Genomic DNA, 15,682 nt, shown 5'->3' with positions numbered 1-15,682 from the left:
TACATTTCCATGTCACTGTTATGGGCAAGGCAACTGCATGTTTCTGCAAACTGCAAAACACAATAATAATACTCTTAATTCTGGTTAAATTGTTTGTTTTTTTTGTGCTTTTTTTGTGGTTGGGTGCATGATTATTTCTGTGTGTGTGTGTGTGTGTGTGTGTGTGTGTGTGTGTGTGTGTGTGTGTGTGTGTGTGTGTGTGTGTGTGTGTGTGTGTGTGTGTGTGTGTGTGTGTGTGTTTGTACACCTATGTGTGTGCATCAGATTGTAGGCAATGGAAGTGAGCAGCAGCTTCAAAGGGAGCTAGAAGATGTCCTCATGGACCCATCAATGGCTGACGCTGGCCTTGCGTCAGAAGCAAGGATGGATGATCTCGGTAGGGGCGATCATGCCCTTTATACCACAGCGTCACCTGTAGCCCCAGGCACTGACCCTCTGAGCGCACCCCCACCACCACCCAAGCTGGAAATGGTGCTTCCTGTTCAGACAGCCCAAGAGAGTGAGCTGAATGAGAGGTCATACAGAGGCAAGTCAGGATGAGATGAAGTTGAATCATATTTATACCGACAATTTTACATCACATGTTTTAAACCATCCCGTTTCCTCATTCGTTTTGTTTCCTAAGGATGAGGACTGTTGCCATTTTGTTCTTGGTTTCCTTGAATTTCATGAATTTTGCCAATTGATGTTATATTTTTTCCTTAAGCTTCTCTTACTTTTCCATTCCTTCTTTCCTTCTAACCTCCTCTCACATGAAACTGTACAGCTGAAAGATTATAATAGATGTCATAATATTATCCTTTTCTTTCTTTCACTGCCTGTCTTTTCTCATAACTGCAGCTGATGAATCATCATCAGAAGGTAGTCCTGGCAGCCCCATCCCAGATGAGGACAGCGTCGTGTTCAGCCAGCTGACATATCTAGGATGTGCCTCAGTCAATGCCCCCCGGAGTGAGGTAGAGGCCCTCCGTATGATGAGTATCCTCAGAGGGCAGTGCCAACTCCCCCTGGATGTTACACTGTCTGTGCCAGGCGTGTCTGAAGGGACTGTCAGGTAGGGAGAAAATATAGATTTTCGGTCAGTTATGTGGATTAGTTCTAGTGCAGATGTCCAAACTTGGTACACTCTTGTTGCTTTTAAGAATTTAAACAACAGTAATTTTATTGGTGTTTTAACAGGTTGTTGGATCCACACAACAACACTGAGATTGCCAACTATCCGATCTATAAGATTTTGTTCTGCGTACGAGGCCATGATGGCACGCCGGAGAGTGACTGCTTTGCCTTCACTGAGAGCCACTACAATGCTGAGATCTTCAGGATCCATGTTTTTCGCTGCCAAATCCAAGAGGCGGTAAGCATTCACTGATTATGCAACTGTCTTTGTCTAACTTAATACCACTATGTGGTATATAAGGCACTCTTTTCCAAGCTAAGGTCACAACAACAACTAGAGTAGCCAACCCCAAAAAGTTTGCAAGCAATGTAGTTGCTATTCAGTTAGTGAACAAAAGGGGGAGTGAAAGCTTCTTGATTTTATATATGGCACTGTCGTCTCTTCTTTTCACACTATTGCACCCCTCAAGTACAAATACATGTGCACACACTTGAGTTGTGGACACGGCAGCTCTGGGGGTGACCTGATGTGGCATTAGGACGCCGGTGTTGGTTTCTTTGGGTCTTGTGGGCCACGGGCACTCAATCAGTGGAGAGTTTGTGGATTCAGTCAAAGTCAAGTTTTCTGAACCTTTTGTGATTGCGATAATTCAAGAAGGAAGTCTGGGGTAGGACACAGCTCTTAGGCAGCATGGCTTAGGTTGGTGATGTGTGTTAAATTAACATTCACATAAATGCCCCAAAACAATTTCCTAGCCTGTAATGAGATGATTGGTGTATCTGCCTATTATTGTAATGCTGTGTATGCAGTAGGTTCAGCAGAAATGTAAAGGAAGAGAAGAAGGTACCCGCTCATGAAACTGGGTTAAAGCTCTGCTTTCAGTGTTCAGTGACCTGATTTCTTCATCATGAAAGCCGTCTCCTTCAGTGTCACAGTGAGCCCCCAGACACTTCATCCTGTTATCCAGTTTCCGAGACTCCCATCTGTAATACACATACTCACTAAAACACTGATGCAAATACTCTCACTCAAATTAAAAATATTCTGGACATCTCTGTTCTCTTCTGTGCATTCTTCATCTTGCACCCACCCTTCTCTTCCTTCAAGTGCCATAGCAACAAACCAGTCCACAGCATCTCCTGCTTTTTTGGGCCTCCCATTCAGATTATTAGACTGTAGTGAGTCAGCCCATTGGTTACCTGTTCGTTTGGGGAGAAAGCTGCTCTTGTCATATGCATCACATCAGCTTCAACTTCACAGTAAACAACTCTTAAGACATGTTTAACAACTCTGTTTTCTGACCGAGGTCTTTTAAACTAACCATATGTATTATGGTGAAATGGCTCTTGCATTTGGATAAATACATTTTTTCATGGTTAAATTTGCATTCATCATTGTCCAGGGCCCTAGCAAGTCTTTCAATTAATTTGCTGAAAACTACCAAAACTATCTTTGTTCATATATAAAGAAAAATAACTCCTCAATTCTATTCAGCCCACTTTTGTATCGGACCTCCCATTATGACCCAGAGGCTAGTTTGTAATGGTGATGCAGAGGCCTCCTGACACTCAAACCCACGCCTCTTTTTTTGTTTTTTTTGTTTGTTTGTTTTTGGGGGGGGGGACGTTGACAAAAACTTGCCTCTCTCATCCAGAGATGTGTATCTATTTCTATGTAATTCACATCAGTTCAGCTCCAGTAGATGGGTTTTACAGAAGTATTCTAGGATCCTAAGAAGCTGATGCAAGTGAAACACAAATTGGCAGCTGAAGCTGATTTTTACCGTGACATCATTTAAGAATGTCTCAAAGCTTCGTGTGCACGGAAAGTACATGAAGAAAGAAAAAGCTGGCAAGTGTGAAAAAACATCCCGGGTGGAAATAAAAACAGTGTAACAAGACATTTAACACGCACCAGATCCTTAAAGGCTGCATTTTTTAGATAAGGATCAAATCCAAACTTCTTATGTAATCGATTTCACAAGTTTGAGTTGAGATCAGGGACGGACTCTTTGAATGAAACTCCAGTTGTTGGGAGTAAAGGATGAAATAGTTGCCCTTTTGTTTTTGACAGCCTCTTTTGCAGAGAAAACCTGGTATTAGTTGATAAGACCTTAATGCTATTTTGGCTTGTGTGGGGCTATTTGAAAAGCACTCTGTATCAAACTAAGTTCTGTCTGCCCCGATTAGTTCTGGCGTACAACTGCCTACAGAGTTCCTTTGTGAAAAATGAAGATGTTGACAGCTGATCAGTTTTAAGCAGCACAGAACAACAGTCCCATTGTATTACATGTACCAATACAGGGGGTAATTCCCCCCCATCTAGCTCTACTCATCCCCCATCTCTTACATCCTGTCCAGTGTTGTTTCTCAATAAATAGACCTCCTGCGATCTCCTAACATCCCTGTACTGTACCAGAGATAAAACAAAGACTTTCTGTAGCAGAGGTTAGAAGCTGCTTTGTACTCTGGTCTCGTGAAAGAGCCGAAGAGCATTGTTATTTATTGATAACAGCACTTTCCCCCACCCCACCCCCCTAGTCACTGACCCCCCATGAGCGGTGCTGTTTACCGGAATTAGAAATGATCCAAAACCACTCTGCAGTGGTCCTCTAGTTGGGGGGATAGCTCTGTTTATTATCACCCACATATGTCTCTTTAGTAGTAAGTGGACAGAAAAAAACTTTGCTCGCTGTGAAACCTGTGCATTTAAAGTCCCCTCAGTGGAGACGATGTAAATAAATTATTACCACCTTGTGTTTTCACACTTGGCAGTCTACAGCTCTGTCTCTAGCTCTTGCTCCTCTTGAGACTTGGCAAACCTCTGGTACAGCTTGCTTTATGTTACACAGGAACAACACCCCCACACTCAAAGTTCAAAATTAAATACAATTCAAAATGGTTAATCTGCTGAAGGTCTCTTCTGTTCCTCATAAATATGACCAGACAAATTCCACTTCCACCACTTGAACTATCCTTGCTTATTGTCTATGGTTACAGCACAGGAAACATAAATCATTTGGCTGGAAAGCTTTAGCTTGTTAGTATTCTTCCTCTTTAACACTTTCAGTTTTTTTACTTTGCAACTGTTATCTTGTGTTTATACGATGTTTTGTTGAGTTTGCCTGTGTTTTTTCTTTGACACTCTAAATTATATGTCTGTGTTAGAAGACCTTTAAATTTATATTGTCTTTTGGGATAGATATTCATTGTGCGCATTTACTTTGCTCCTGCAGGTTAGTAGGATACTGTACAGCTTTGCCACAGCCTTTCGGCGGTCAGCTAAGAGGGCAGTTCTGTCGTCTCAGCAGGCTCCCCCTCTCACCCCTGACAGTGACTTGTTTACATTTACTGTGAGCCTGGAGATTAGGGAGGACGATGGCAAGGGTACTTTCAGGTGGGAGTCACATTCACTCATCATGCATTCTAATTTTTAATCCATCATTGAATTCAAAAGTGCAATTTTAGCTGTCTATTGGAGTGTAAAATGTTTTAATCAACATATTACACGTATAAATACGGGAGCATACATCCTTAATTTTAAGAATCAACTTTTTGTTGTTGTTGTTTTTTACTGCTAAAGTCCCAAACCTTTCTGGGATGGGTGCTGCCCATGAGGGGAAGCATCCCCTAATTGGTTTGGGTAAAAATGATGAAAGGAACTTTGCACTGATTTATTTTAAAAAAAAAAAAAAAAAAAAAAAAAAAGAAGAAGAAAAAAGTATTCTTTGGTCTCTGATGTTAACCAATCAAACACACTTTTTACCGCAAGATATAACAACAGAAAGTTCCTGTGTTTGTTTTCATCAATCCTTCTTCACAGGTTGTTTTTATTTTATTTTCCCATAGTCCCGACTTACTTCTATGTGATGACAAGCAGCCCAAAGGGTCAGGTTATTTGGAAAACAAAATAAAACAAACAAAAATATGCCCGTGGATATTTTTAGCCGACTCGTATTTCCTCCTTATTAGCATTGGGTTATTTTTAGTGTTCCAACTTCCAAGCAAGCGGCTTCTACATGCAGGAACTCATGGCCTGCTTTTGTTTTTTCTTTGATAAAATTAAATTAGCAAGCCTCTGAAGACACTTTTAATGTTGACATATATTCTGTAACAATAACATTTCACACTTTGAAATAGTTTTTCCTTCTCTACAGTGTAAATAATCCCATCAATCTGAAGTCATACAGCAGATTTACAATATAAATTGATGATAGTGGGGCTTCTGTTTTTTTTTTTTTGTGGGGGGGTTGGTCGGGATGAAAAGTGAGAAATTCCAGCTTGTAGACACGCTGTAATTAAGTAATGCTAAGGTTTAAGTATTAGACTGTAAAAATATTTCTTCTTTTTCCACATCCAGCGCTGTGGCAAAAGACAAGGACAAGCAAAGCTTCAAGCTGCGTGCAGGACTGGACAAGAAAATTGTCATCTATGTTCAGCAAACCTCAAATAAAGAACTGGCTATTGAGAGGTAAGATAAAGAGTTAAAACACTTATACTCTCATGCACACACATCTTCAGAATATAGCCTTATAGGTCAGCATTTTACTAAGCAGTGCCCTGGAGTCCTCATGATTAAGTGTTTTTGTGAATTTTAGTTTCATGCAGTGATCAAATATGTCTAAATTTCTCATAAATGATGGTCGTGCTCAGAGGCATTGAATGTCTTTTTGTTCAGAGTTCTTTTTAAGTTGTTTCTAATTAACTGAGAGAAGTGGAGTGGTTTCAGACGAGGTGGCTCTTAACTTGATAAAAGAATGTGGAAACAATCTAAGTTCATGTAAACGGCCATAAATGTCCATAAAGTTGACCAGACATTCTTAAGAAGTAAGTCACTCTGTAATAAACACCTTCACATCCGTATGTCAGTCCATGTCAAGAACCGTTGTTAGGTGGTGATCGAGGTCAGTCTCATTTTCCACACTTTAATAAATCAGTGGAAATTTAAACATTTCTTTACCTTTTTTTGCAGACTTTCATCCTCGCCATGATTTGTTCTTGATTTGTGAACCTAGAGAAGGTGACGATTTTAGTGGAGTGTTTAACGTTCTCCGTGCTCTGGTCTGTGTTAGAGGATCATTTCAGGAGCTATTATTGGTAACATGTGTGACCTTTTTTTTTTTTTTTTAACAATTTTTTATTTTTTTTATTTTTGAGAGATTCATAGTCGTATGCCTCGCGTTTCTTTCCCCCTTATGTAATCATATTCCTAGCACATTTTTCTTTCTCTATATGTGCTTTCCTTAGGTGTTTTGGACTCCTGCTCAGCCCTGGGAAAAATGTGAAGAACAGTGACATGCACTTGCTAGACCTGGTGGGCCCCTTTTTCACTTTTCTATGTGTATATATGCGTTTGTTGTTCTGTGTTTGCTAACTTCTTGAGACTTGTACCTCCTCAGGAGTCAATGGGAAAGAGCTCAGACGGGAAGTCTTACATCATCACAGGAAGTTGGAACCCCAACACGCCTCAGTTCCAGGCTGTGAATGAGGAAACGCCTAAAGGTAGGAGCCAAGAAGCAATTTAAGATTTATATAAGACATAAATAGTTTTCATTAGTGTTTATTTCCTTAGTTTATTGGCTTGCTGGCTGGTTATTCACTCATATTTCACGTCAGTATGTGACAGAGGTATTTGAGTGTGGTGGTTATTAACAGAACTTTTCCCAAGCCAAGCTGTAGAGAAATAAAGGATATAATAAATGGACATTGTAAAAAGGAATGATAACAATAACAGTTGTTTTTAATATATTAATTACTTGTAGATGGAAAATTCGGTCAGTAAGTACAGATAATATTGTAACTTGTGTCTTTTTTCCCCCTTCAGATAAATTCATGTACATGACAACAGCAGTGGACCTGGTGATTACAGAGGTGGAAGAGCCTGTTCGTTTTCTTCTGGAGACGAGGGTCAGAGTGTGCTCCCCAAACGACAGGCTGTTCTGGCCCTTCAGCAAGCGCAGCTACACCGAGACTTTCTACCTTAAACTACGACAGGTTTGTCAAATCATGAAGCAATCTGCATTTAAATTAATTCAGCCAATGGTCTCTGTGACCAGATATTAGCTGTGACCTGCAGTGGTAGAATGCAATATTTTGTGCCTTTTACTAAGTGGTATATGAACAAAGAAAAGAAGTAACAAATGTTTTATCAGCTATTCAGGGGATGATATCCTCACATTTTTACTGCATGTTAAAAACTCACACATACGACCTTGAAAACTTTTTGTGGAAGTTTTAATTTGTTAATGATAGTTGTTAGAATCAAACGTTTGGATTTAAGGGAAAGGTAAACCTTAGGACTTTTTCCTGTGGTCAAACACATCTTCTCTTTTCAGATGGAGCGTAAAGAGCGTAAGAGCCCTGCCTCTGACACACTTTATGAGGTGGTGAGTTTGGAAAGTGAAACCGAGAGAGAAAAAAGGAAGACCACAGCCAGTCCCAGTATCCTGCCAACTGGGCCTGGCGGGATGGTCCCTTCCCCACCCGAGGACGATGAAGAGGAAGGTACTTGTAATGCTGCCGTACTTTTTCAGCTACTTTTTTTGTTATTCACGTTTGTAGTCTAAAAGTAAGTACATTTTATTTATACAGCACATTGAAAATGCTTTACAATTCAAAAATAGCTAAAAGAGGGGTTCCTCAAATTTACATAAAACAACACAGCAACAACCCGCGTTTAAACCAAATGTCCAGAGATTAGGGATGGGTATCGTTTAGGTTTTATCCGATACCGGTGCCAAACCGGTACTTTTGAAACGGTGCCGGTGCTTAAACGGTGCTCGAACCTGTGCTTAAAGAATGGAGAACACAAACTTTGTCCAAAAACCTCTCATGTTTAACTGTTTTCCACTTTTTCTTTGGTCATTTTAGCCTTTTTGGCCAGGGTGAAGAGAGTATCTGCCATCAAACAAGAAGACAGCTGCATGTAGCTATGATGATGTTTGCTAGTTCACCTTACCTGCATTAATGTAATAACGTGGTTAGCCTACTCAACGTAAATTACACACGAACAACATCAAACTACTCACGCAGAGAAGAACGGCTGCTGCTGCCATCATCATCCGTCATCATTTCTGCTACACTGGCAGGGCTAGGGGCCAGGACTCTAATCTTCAGGTTCTTGGGGGATGTTGCTAACTCCGGGTCCAATAACAGGCGCCACACAGGCAGTAGATGTGCTCGATGTGAGGTCTCGCAGCAAGCTATCAAATACGGTGCATTTCTCTGCTTTTAAAAAAAAAACCAACGCTTTTGACCGCTTCGCCTTGGGCATTTTTAATCTGTAGCTCTGCTCTAAAAGAACGTACGTACCTGGGCCCGCCTACTATCCTTGGGAAGGTAAAATGATTGGCTAGAATCCAAAGTGTATGACATCTCAGGAAAATAAAGCACCGACATGTGCGCTACTTTTCGGTCTGGTTACTACCGTTTATGTCAGAACCGGTGCCACACTGGTACCCATCCCTGCCAGAGATTAGCAGTTTCCAAAAGTTTGACAAGAATTTTGTGTCTTCAGCTTATTTTTAAAGACAGCCATAGTTGATTCTTGTCTAAGGTCCTTGGGAGATCATTCCTATCACTAGTCCTATTGTACCAAAACAGCAAAGGCGTGGCCCCTTGAAATAGGCTTTGAGTGATTGCGAAGGAGACATAATTGTAACATTTACCCTTTTAAACAAAGTGCTTTTTGTTTAGAAGCTATGCACGTTTTGGTGCAATCTTGAAAAAGCTCATTAACACAACTTAGCACTGGTTCATTTGTTACATTTTGCAATTTATCCTTATTTTGATCTTGATACCAGCTACATGTTACAAAAATATTTTAAAAGTAACATCTGAGTTAAAATACTGCTGCTGCTTTCTTTGGGCCTTGTTTACTGCAATATGCACTTTTGCAAAGTGAAGAATTGTCTATCATGTCAAAATTTGAAATACTTCTTGGCAGTCGTGGACACATTTTCCTCCAGACTAAAGAGGAGAGGGATCTTTTGCCTTGTTATTAGCACACAGTACTAAGGGTAGCCTCTGTTATGGTACCATTAATGTTGAACTAAACGTACAGGTTTGGAGTAACATGTGCTCCCATCTGGTGATAAACTGATCTGCATGCAGTCCAGATCTGTCACACAGTGAAACCTTTTTTGACATCATTACTCAAAGAAAAGTTGAAAAAGGAGGCTCTGAAGTGTTGAGCCACTGAAGTCATACACTTAGTAAGAATGGGGAACATTATGCATTGTTCATCAAACTGCCTTTTAAAAGAAGAGATGATGCAACGAGTGGTAAAATGCATGCATCCCCATTTATTTATTTATTTTTTTTATGAACAGTCTTACTGAGATTAAGTTTAAAATGAGCACATCCCATTTCTCAGTTGCTGCATATTAACATCAAAGTAGAGTTTAAACAAGTATCCAGTTTTTGCTGTTTGTTTTTTTTTATGATTTCATTTGTACATGCAGGAGTAAAGATTAACTGTTGACAGAGTTAAATGTTTAAGAAGGTATGGTCATGGATTGTTGCTTTGAAAAAAATTGATTGCCCCCCGCCCCTCTTCACAGATAATGACGAGCCCTTACTTAGCGGGTCCGGTGATGTTTCAAAGGAGTGTGCAGAGAAGATCCTGGAGACGTGGGGAGATTTGTTATCCAAGTGGTAAGGTGTTTTCCTCTTCGTGCTCCACTTCCATCGCCATTGAAGTCATTGTACACAGATGCAGTGTAATCCATGTGAAGGAAAGAACAGCAGGTAGCAGTTGTTGATAAGCAGCTTATTAAGATGATTTCCTTCTTCCAGTGTGGAATTAGTTTTTAATCAAAAGCTTGTGATGAGCAGAATAGAAACTGCACAAGCTTTAATTAGCTGTAAATTAACACGCAAACAAGCTCTAATATTCAGCTGTCTTTGTCCCTGTCTGTTGTTGTTTGTTTTTCAGTGCAACGATGAAATATACTTTAAATTGTTACAGTATATACATAGTATGATGATGTTATCCTATTGTACTAGATTTGGCTTTTAAAACACCTTCAGAGAAGGACCCAATGATGATATGATCATTAAAGCGATTAACTCTTTCTTTTTTTTTAATGTTTATCTCTCTTTGCTAATAATAATAATGGCTAAATAAAGAAAGGAATCATAAGACTAGCAAGTCATAACACTAGGCTTTCTTTGTGTGCTTCTGTGATTTTGTGTGTGTATGTATTGTGGCATTGTTGAATGGAGCACAGAGAAGCAAATCACAGAAAGCCCTTTACAATCTTATGCCCTGAGGACCAGGGCTGGCATTACTTACATCACATGCACTCTCACATGCATGCACACACATGTACGCAGTTTCCCATCTTGGTCTCGGTAGAAATGCCACGTATTGCATAACCTGACGCCCGGGACAAATAAACAAAACAAACCCAGAAAAATAGAGGGGGCATGAATTAAGAAAAGGGGGGGGTGAGAGAATCATCAGGGATTCAGGGATTTTTCTGTCTGCTTCAGTCAGGCGATAGTTAGTGCCAAGGTACCTCCAAGTTTGCCTTCTCCTTTTTTTGTGTCTGCATGTGTGCGTGTGTCTACCTCTCCTCTGTATCTCTTAACATTAATGGGCTGGCAGATCCCTGAGTTCATTTAAATCTGCGTGCAGGGTATAACACTCTCAGCAGGCTTAAGATTTAAAAGTGAAAGTAAAGAAGGAAAGGAAACATTGAAATTAGTTTTTATGTGTTTTTCTTGCTTTTTCCTGTTGGGCTATTGCTTTTTATTAGCTGTTGTTTTGTTGCTGCTGAAAGTAAGATGGGGATAAAATAAAACACATTAAAAATAATTTAATAGATAAATACGTTGTCATGCGTTTGCTGTACAAAAGGTGCTCATATGTTGCATTCTGAAAGAGTGATTGTTGAGTCCTTGGTCGAGTGTATTGATTGATTAGGCGAGGTGTGATTGCATATAAATCATTTTTCTTGTGGTATCAAGCCCCACTTGTCATCTTGGTCTTGGCCCTGCCAGTCATCAATAGGGATGATAATGGCTCATTAAAAACATTATAATTAAATAAACATCATTTTGTTTTAGTATATATTTGGTAAACTGATCTTTTCTTTCCCTATTGTAGGCACATGAACTTATCAGTGCGTCCCAGACAGCTGCCAGCTTTGGTGCGGAGCGGCATTCCTGAGGCACTCCGTGGGGAGGTTTGGCAGCTCCTGGCAGGCTGTCATAACAATGACCACCTGGTAGAAGAGTACCGCACACTCATTACAAAGGTAAGGCCTCGCAAATCTATTACTGATGAGTAGAAAACACTTTCAATTCAGGTTGTTCAGTGATTAGAAAAGCAGTCCTTAAACACAGTCACTCAGTCTGAAGCATCTGTATTATTTTGGCTCATCAGTGAGATATCCCCTCTGAGGATTTCTTATACAGTTACTGAGATAGACTGTTAACTTTTAACAGTTTTGTCCTTTCATTGGTGTCACTTTAGATTTCATAGTGCAATACAAGAGATTATATCTTCAGATCGGAAACATTTAGTTCATAGATGTTATGTGTTTTTTTTGGTTTTGGTTTGTACTTCCAGACAATATGTGTTACTGTTTTCTTCTTTTTTGCTTCAGTGCTGGTAAAATTTTAGCAACTCAAAGTACACCCCAGAGGCCAGCAGTGGCCTTGTGTCATAAGTTTTTCTCTCATGTGCTTCAAACTTGTGATAATAACCACTGTTGCCATGTAGATCGCACAAGATGATAACACTCTGTGTTATGTGTGTGTACACACCTATCTTTTTCCAGAACAAATTAGTGGTTTGTTAATGGCCCCATTAGATGCCTTCAGTAACAGAGAAGCATAGTGTCTAGAGCCTGTAACTACATATCAGTCATTTTGAAAAGGGAATAATCCTTTAAGATATTAGCTGTGTTGTTTTCAAAAATGACTGAAAAGATCAAAAACATTAAGACGAGGAAAACATGATTACGTTTTGTGCCTATTTAGAGCCAGAAATATATTATATTAAATGACATAGACTGTTTGATTTGCGAGCTTTTTATTTGAGTTTTTAGGACTTCTGCTAGTGTGTAGATCTGGAGATCTGCTCTGATATATATATTCAGCTTGCATTTAAGTTTCAGGTTGTCAGAGCACCATGATGTGTTTGTGGTAGTCCATCTGTGTGAGCTTGTGTGGAAGCTTCAGGGGTGACTTGTGTCTTGTCTAGCGTCACACACGCACAATCATTCTGATCAAACTTGAGTTTTGGGGTTAATGCACACTACAGGAACCGGGAAGTGAACCACAGACCTTCCGACAACCTGCTCTACCCCCTGAGCCCCACAAAAAGAAGTCATGGTAAAATGATCAGGTACAAGTACTAGTCTGAAAACTAGTGGAAAAAATAGCCATTGTCCAAACAAAACTTTGAAAGTCCTTAAAAAAGCCTTGAGAACTTGTGCCAAACACCACCTTCAAAGAAAATTAGAAGAAAGTCTGGCTCCTTGAAAGCAAAATATAAAGAAATGAGGGGTTCAGCAAGAAATAACAAAAGGTTTGTACCAAAAAATTGCAATTGAACTTGGAAGTCAGTATTTCAGAGTTTCCAGATGGAATTCTTAACTGGAAAGCCCCCTCAAGTTTGACTTCCAACTTGAAAAGTCAGAGCAGTCCCACCAGTCCTGACTTAGCAATGCTTAACAATCCAATATGGCGGCTGCTCATGTAAACGATAGTAAAACTGTAAAACTTGTAGTCTGTGCTGCCTTTGCTGTCTATCTGTCACTGGCTAAATAAACCACACACAGAGCATTGAGCAGGCTCTGTCTGTCAGCATGCTGCAGTGGTGCAAAAAAAATAAGCACTGTGCTCTATTGCTAGTCATGCATGAATGTCTCTAACTTGATAAGAAGGAAAAGAAATCCAATTTTCGCCTTGCTTTTATCGACTTTACGGCTGGAATATGCTCAACTTGGGAGTGATATCACTCCCACCTCTGACTTCTGAGATAAACGAACACAGGAATACTGGAAAGCAGATGCACCCCAGGAGAAGGGGGTGGGGGGTACTCCTAGAACCTATTAGCTGGGTGGGGGTGGCATTTTTAAGTGGCCTTATTTGTACATGACTACCCTTCTTGTGCACTGAGAGCAGTGCATTAGCTTATGTAATTTTATTTATTATTTTTTGACCACAACTCTGTCTGCTGTTCTTATATAAAGGCAAGGACCTGCAGGGCAGCAAACTTGGTCTCAGGTGGTGACAAGATGTTAACCTTGCCCTTCCCTGCCTTCCTCTTTTCCCCTCTGACCTTCTTTTTTGTCACCCACCTTTTCCCTTTCTATTATCTCTAGTGTTGCCTGTAAGCATTTTCTGTGTTCCTGCACTTGCTAGGTAAATAGTTGGAAAAGATTGCCTGCTCAAAAAGAGCTCTTGCAAAATAATGCATTAGCCATGCTGTAGTTCCGTTAAAATGAATGGCATGAGTGGAATCTGAGCAACGGATCCTTGTGCCAACATATTGATAGCTTTTGGACTGGATTTTGGGTGGGAATTCATTACACAAGCAGGACAGCATTCCAGGATTGTACTGGAGCCCACTGAAAGGGAGGGAAATACATGCAGAGGATTTCTATTTTATTTAGACTTGTTAAAACTCAGTGAATTAGACAAGAACAGTTTAAGAATGGAAAGATTATAGATAGCTTAAAAAAGAAAATACATTGTTATTAATATAATATAAAAAATATGCAGGTTTTGAAATGTGCTGCATAATGGGACTCTAAATATAGTATATAAAAATTAGGAAGGACTTATTGTTCCCATTGTGTTAATTTTCTTATTCTCTTATGTACTGCTGAGGCTCATTTATTCTTTGCCTTTTTTTGGCACATGATTTGACATTTACACATACCATGTGCCAGCTCCTAATTTTCTCAGTGTGTTCAGTTTTCAGCCTATGTTTATGTGTATCTCTTTGTGCTTTGTTGCGTGTCCTTGCTGGTTCCATCTTTTGTTCTCTAACCCTATCTGTACTTGGTGTTCATCCACGTTAACTGAAAGCGGGGTATTGACGGAAGGAGAAATTATAGTTAGAAATTTACCCTGTTACTTTCACAATGAGGTCCAATGAATTTCCTCCATATGAGGGTTGGTTAGCACTCCACAAGGGCCCAATAAACTCATCATATTTTGCATTAGTTCCATAAATTATAGTGAGTAGAATCCAATCACTGATGGAGTTAACTACGTTTGGAAAACAAATAATTGGGTTTAGCAGCACTCAGGTTCACTGGCAGATGATTTTAATCAGGAGGATGTTACGAAAGGCAACGTGACGTATACTGGCAGACAACGAGTTGTTGTTACAGTGCGTCACAGAAACAGTGTCACCGTATTATAGCGTGACATGTTTTTATTGTATTTTTCATTTCATATAGTAAGTAAAAGACCTTACGGTAAATAATCTATTTCAGTTTAAATAGTGAAATAGTGTTTTTAGCATTTTTTTCAAAGACTGTATTTATCTTGATAACAGTAATGTGGACATCAGATCACAACAAGGGATAACATAAGTTATAAGTATTTGTTTATTTTAGATTGCAAGAAACTATTTAATATTGCAACAATAAATTGGAATGCAGCACAAGCAGATACGTTGACTAAATGGGTTATAAGTAGCAGTTTATTATGTTGTTGTGAATGGAATTTGGAGGAAAGGTCATGAAGAGAAATAGGCATAACTTTGCTTGCGTTAGCATTTTTAGCCGTGTACATGTGCCAACAAAGTGGCTGCCCAGCATATATGACTAGTGCATGCATGGTTCATAATGGTGTTACTGGATTGTATTTAAGCATGTTTCAGTCTCATTTGCCTAGGCTAGGTGGGCAAAATAGTTGAAAGTTTTCTCCAAGCAAAAGGGCACACTTTGTGTGACACAATTATGTGTGCAGTGTAGACTCAAAGTGACCCTCAGACCTGCCGCACCAGCCTCCTGTGGGGAGCCAAGCAATCACTTCTAACTACCTGTCTGCCTGAATGTGTCTGCTTGACCCACATAATGACCTGTCTCCCTGCCTCTTTGTCTTTGTGTCTTTATAATTATTTGTATTTGTTTACACCTGACTCTGACACTCTCTGGCTTCTACCTGCGCCCATTTGTGTTCATGTCAAGTCGTGCATCTCGTTGCTTTTCTTTGCCTGGGTGCTCGTTTCTGATTTATCACATTGTCATCATGCCTTTTTCTCTTTCCTCTCCTGCTGTCTTGTCATCCTAGCATATCTTTCTCCTTTTTTCTGTGTGACTGTATACATATCCGTCCCATAGGTTTATGCTGTTCAGACTTCTTGAAGGCAGAAACTGAAATACTTACATAGCCAATCCCAGAAGGTTAAGAAAGTCAGATTAAAGCATTTCAGTGCTGTTCTGGTTTTTGTTGAATCTATTTTTGTTTTTGCACTAATGTGTAGATATACTTCTCTTGCCTTGTGCTTTTATCAGTTAGCTCTTTTCCCTTTGGACACCTTTTGGTTAGATAGTTAGATAATCTCTGTAAACAGATTTTGCATATGAATATGTAT

General features: G+C 39.7%; 1 protein-coding gene and 1 long non-coding RNA gene across 3 annotated transcripts in view; one reads left to right on the top strand and one right to left on the bottom strand.

Moving 5' to 3' along the window:
- The window catches only part of LOC120714343, an 873,031-nt gene that overhangs the window by 218,462 nt on the left and 638,887 nt on the right, over positions 1 to 15,682 (bottom strand). The window lies entirely within an intron of this gene.
- LOC120714308 (rab GTPase-activating protein 1) overlaps positions 1 to 15,682 on the top strand; it is a 76,454-nt gene that overhangs the window by 16,033 nt on the left and 44,739 nt on the right. For both annotated transcript variants that reach the window (XM_040000458.1, XM_040000457.1), the window contains 11 exons: positions 265 to 526; positions 841 to 1,054; positions 1,180 to 1,354; positions 4,353 to 4,513; positions 5,477 to 5,587; positions 6,364 to 6,430; positions 6,516 to 6,618; positions 6,941 to 7,110; positions 7,452 to 7,620; positions 9,678 to 9,771; positions 11,228 to 11,378. In XM_040000458.1, coding sequence (XP_039856392.1) covers positions 265 to 526; positions 841 to 1,054; positions 1,180 to 1,354; positions 4,353 to 4,513; positions 5,477 to 5,587; positions 6,364 to 6,430; positions 6,516 to 6,618; positions 6,941 to 7,110; positions 7,452 to 7,620; positions 9,678 to 9,771; positions 11,228 to 11,378 — 1,677 coding nt within the window. The remainder of the gene's footprint in view (positions 1 to 264; positions 527 to 840; positions 1,055 to 1,179; positions 1,355 to 4,352; positions 4,514 to 5,476; positions 5,588 to 6,363; positions 6,431 to 6,515; positions 6,619 to 6,940; positions 7,111 to 7,451; positions 7,621 to 9,677; positions 9,772 to 11,227; positions 11,379 to 15,682) is intronic.

Source organism: Simochromis diagramma, unplaced genomic scaffold (assembly GCF_900408965.1).
Source record: "Simochromis diagramma unplaced genomic scaffold, fSimDia1.1 OVJJ01000596.1, whole genome shotgun sequence".
Lineage (NCBI taxonomy): Eukaryota > Metazoa > Chordata > Actinopteri > Cichliformes > Cichlidae > Simochromis > Simochromis diagramma.
This window is presented reverse-complemented; position numbering and strand designations above follow the sequence as displayed.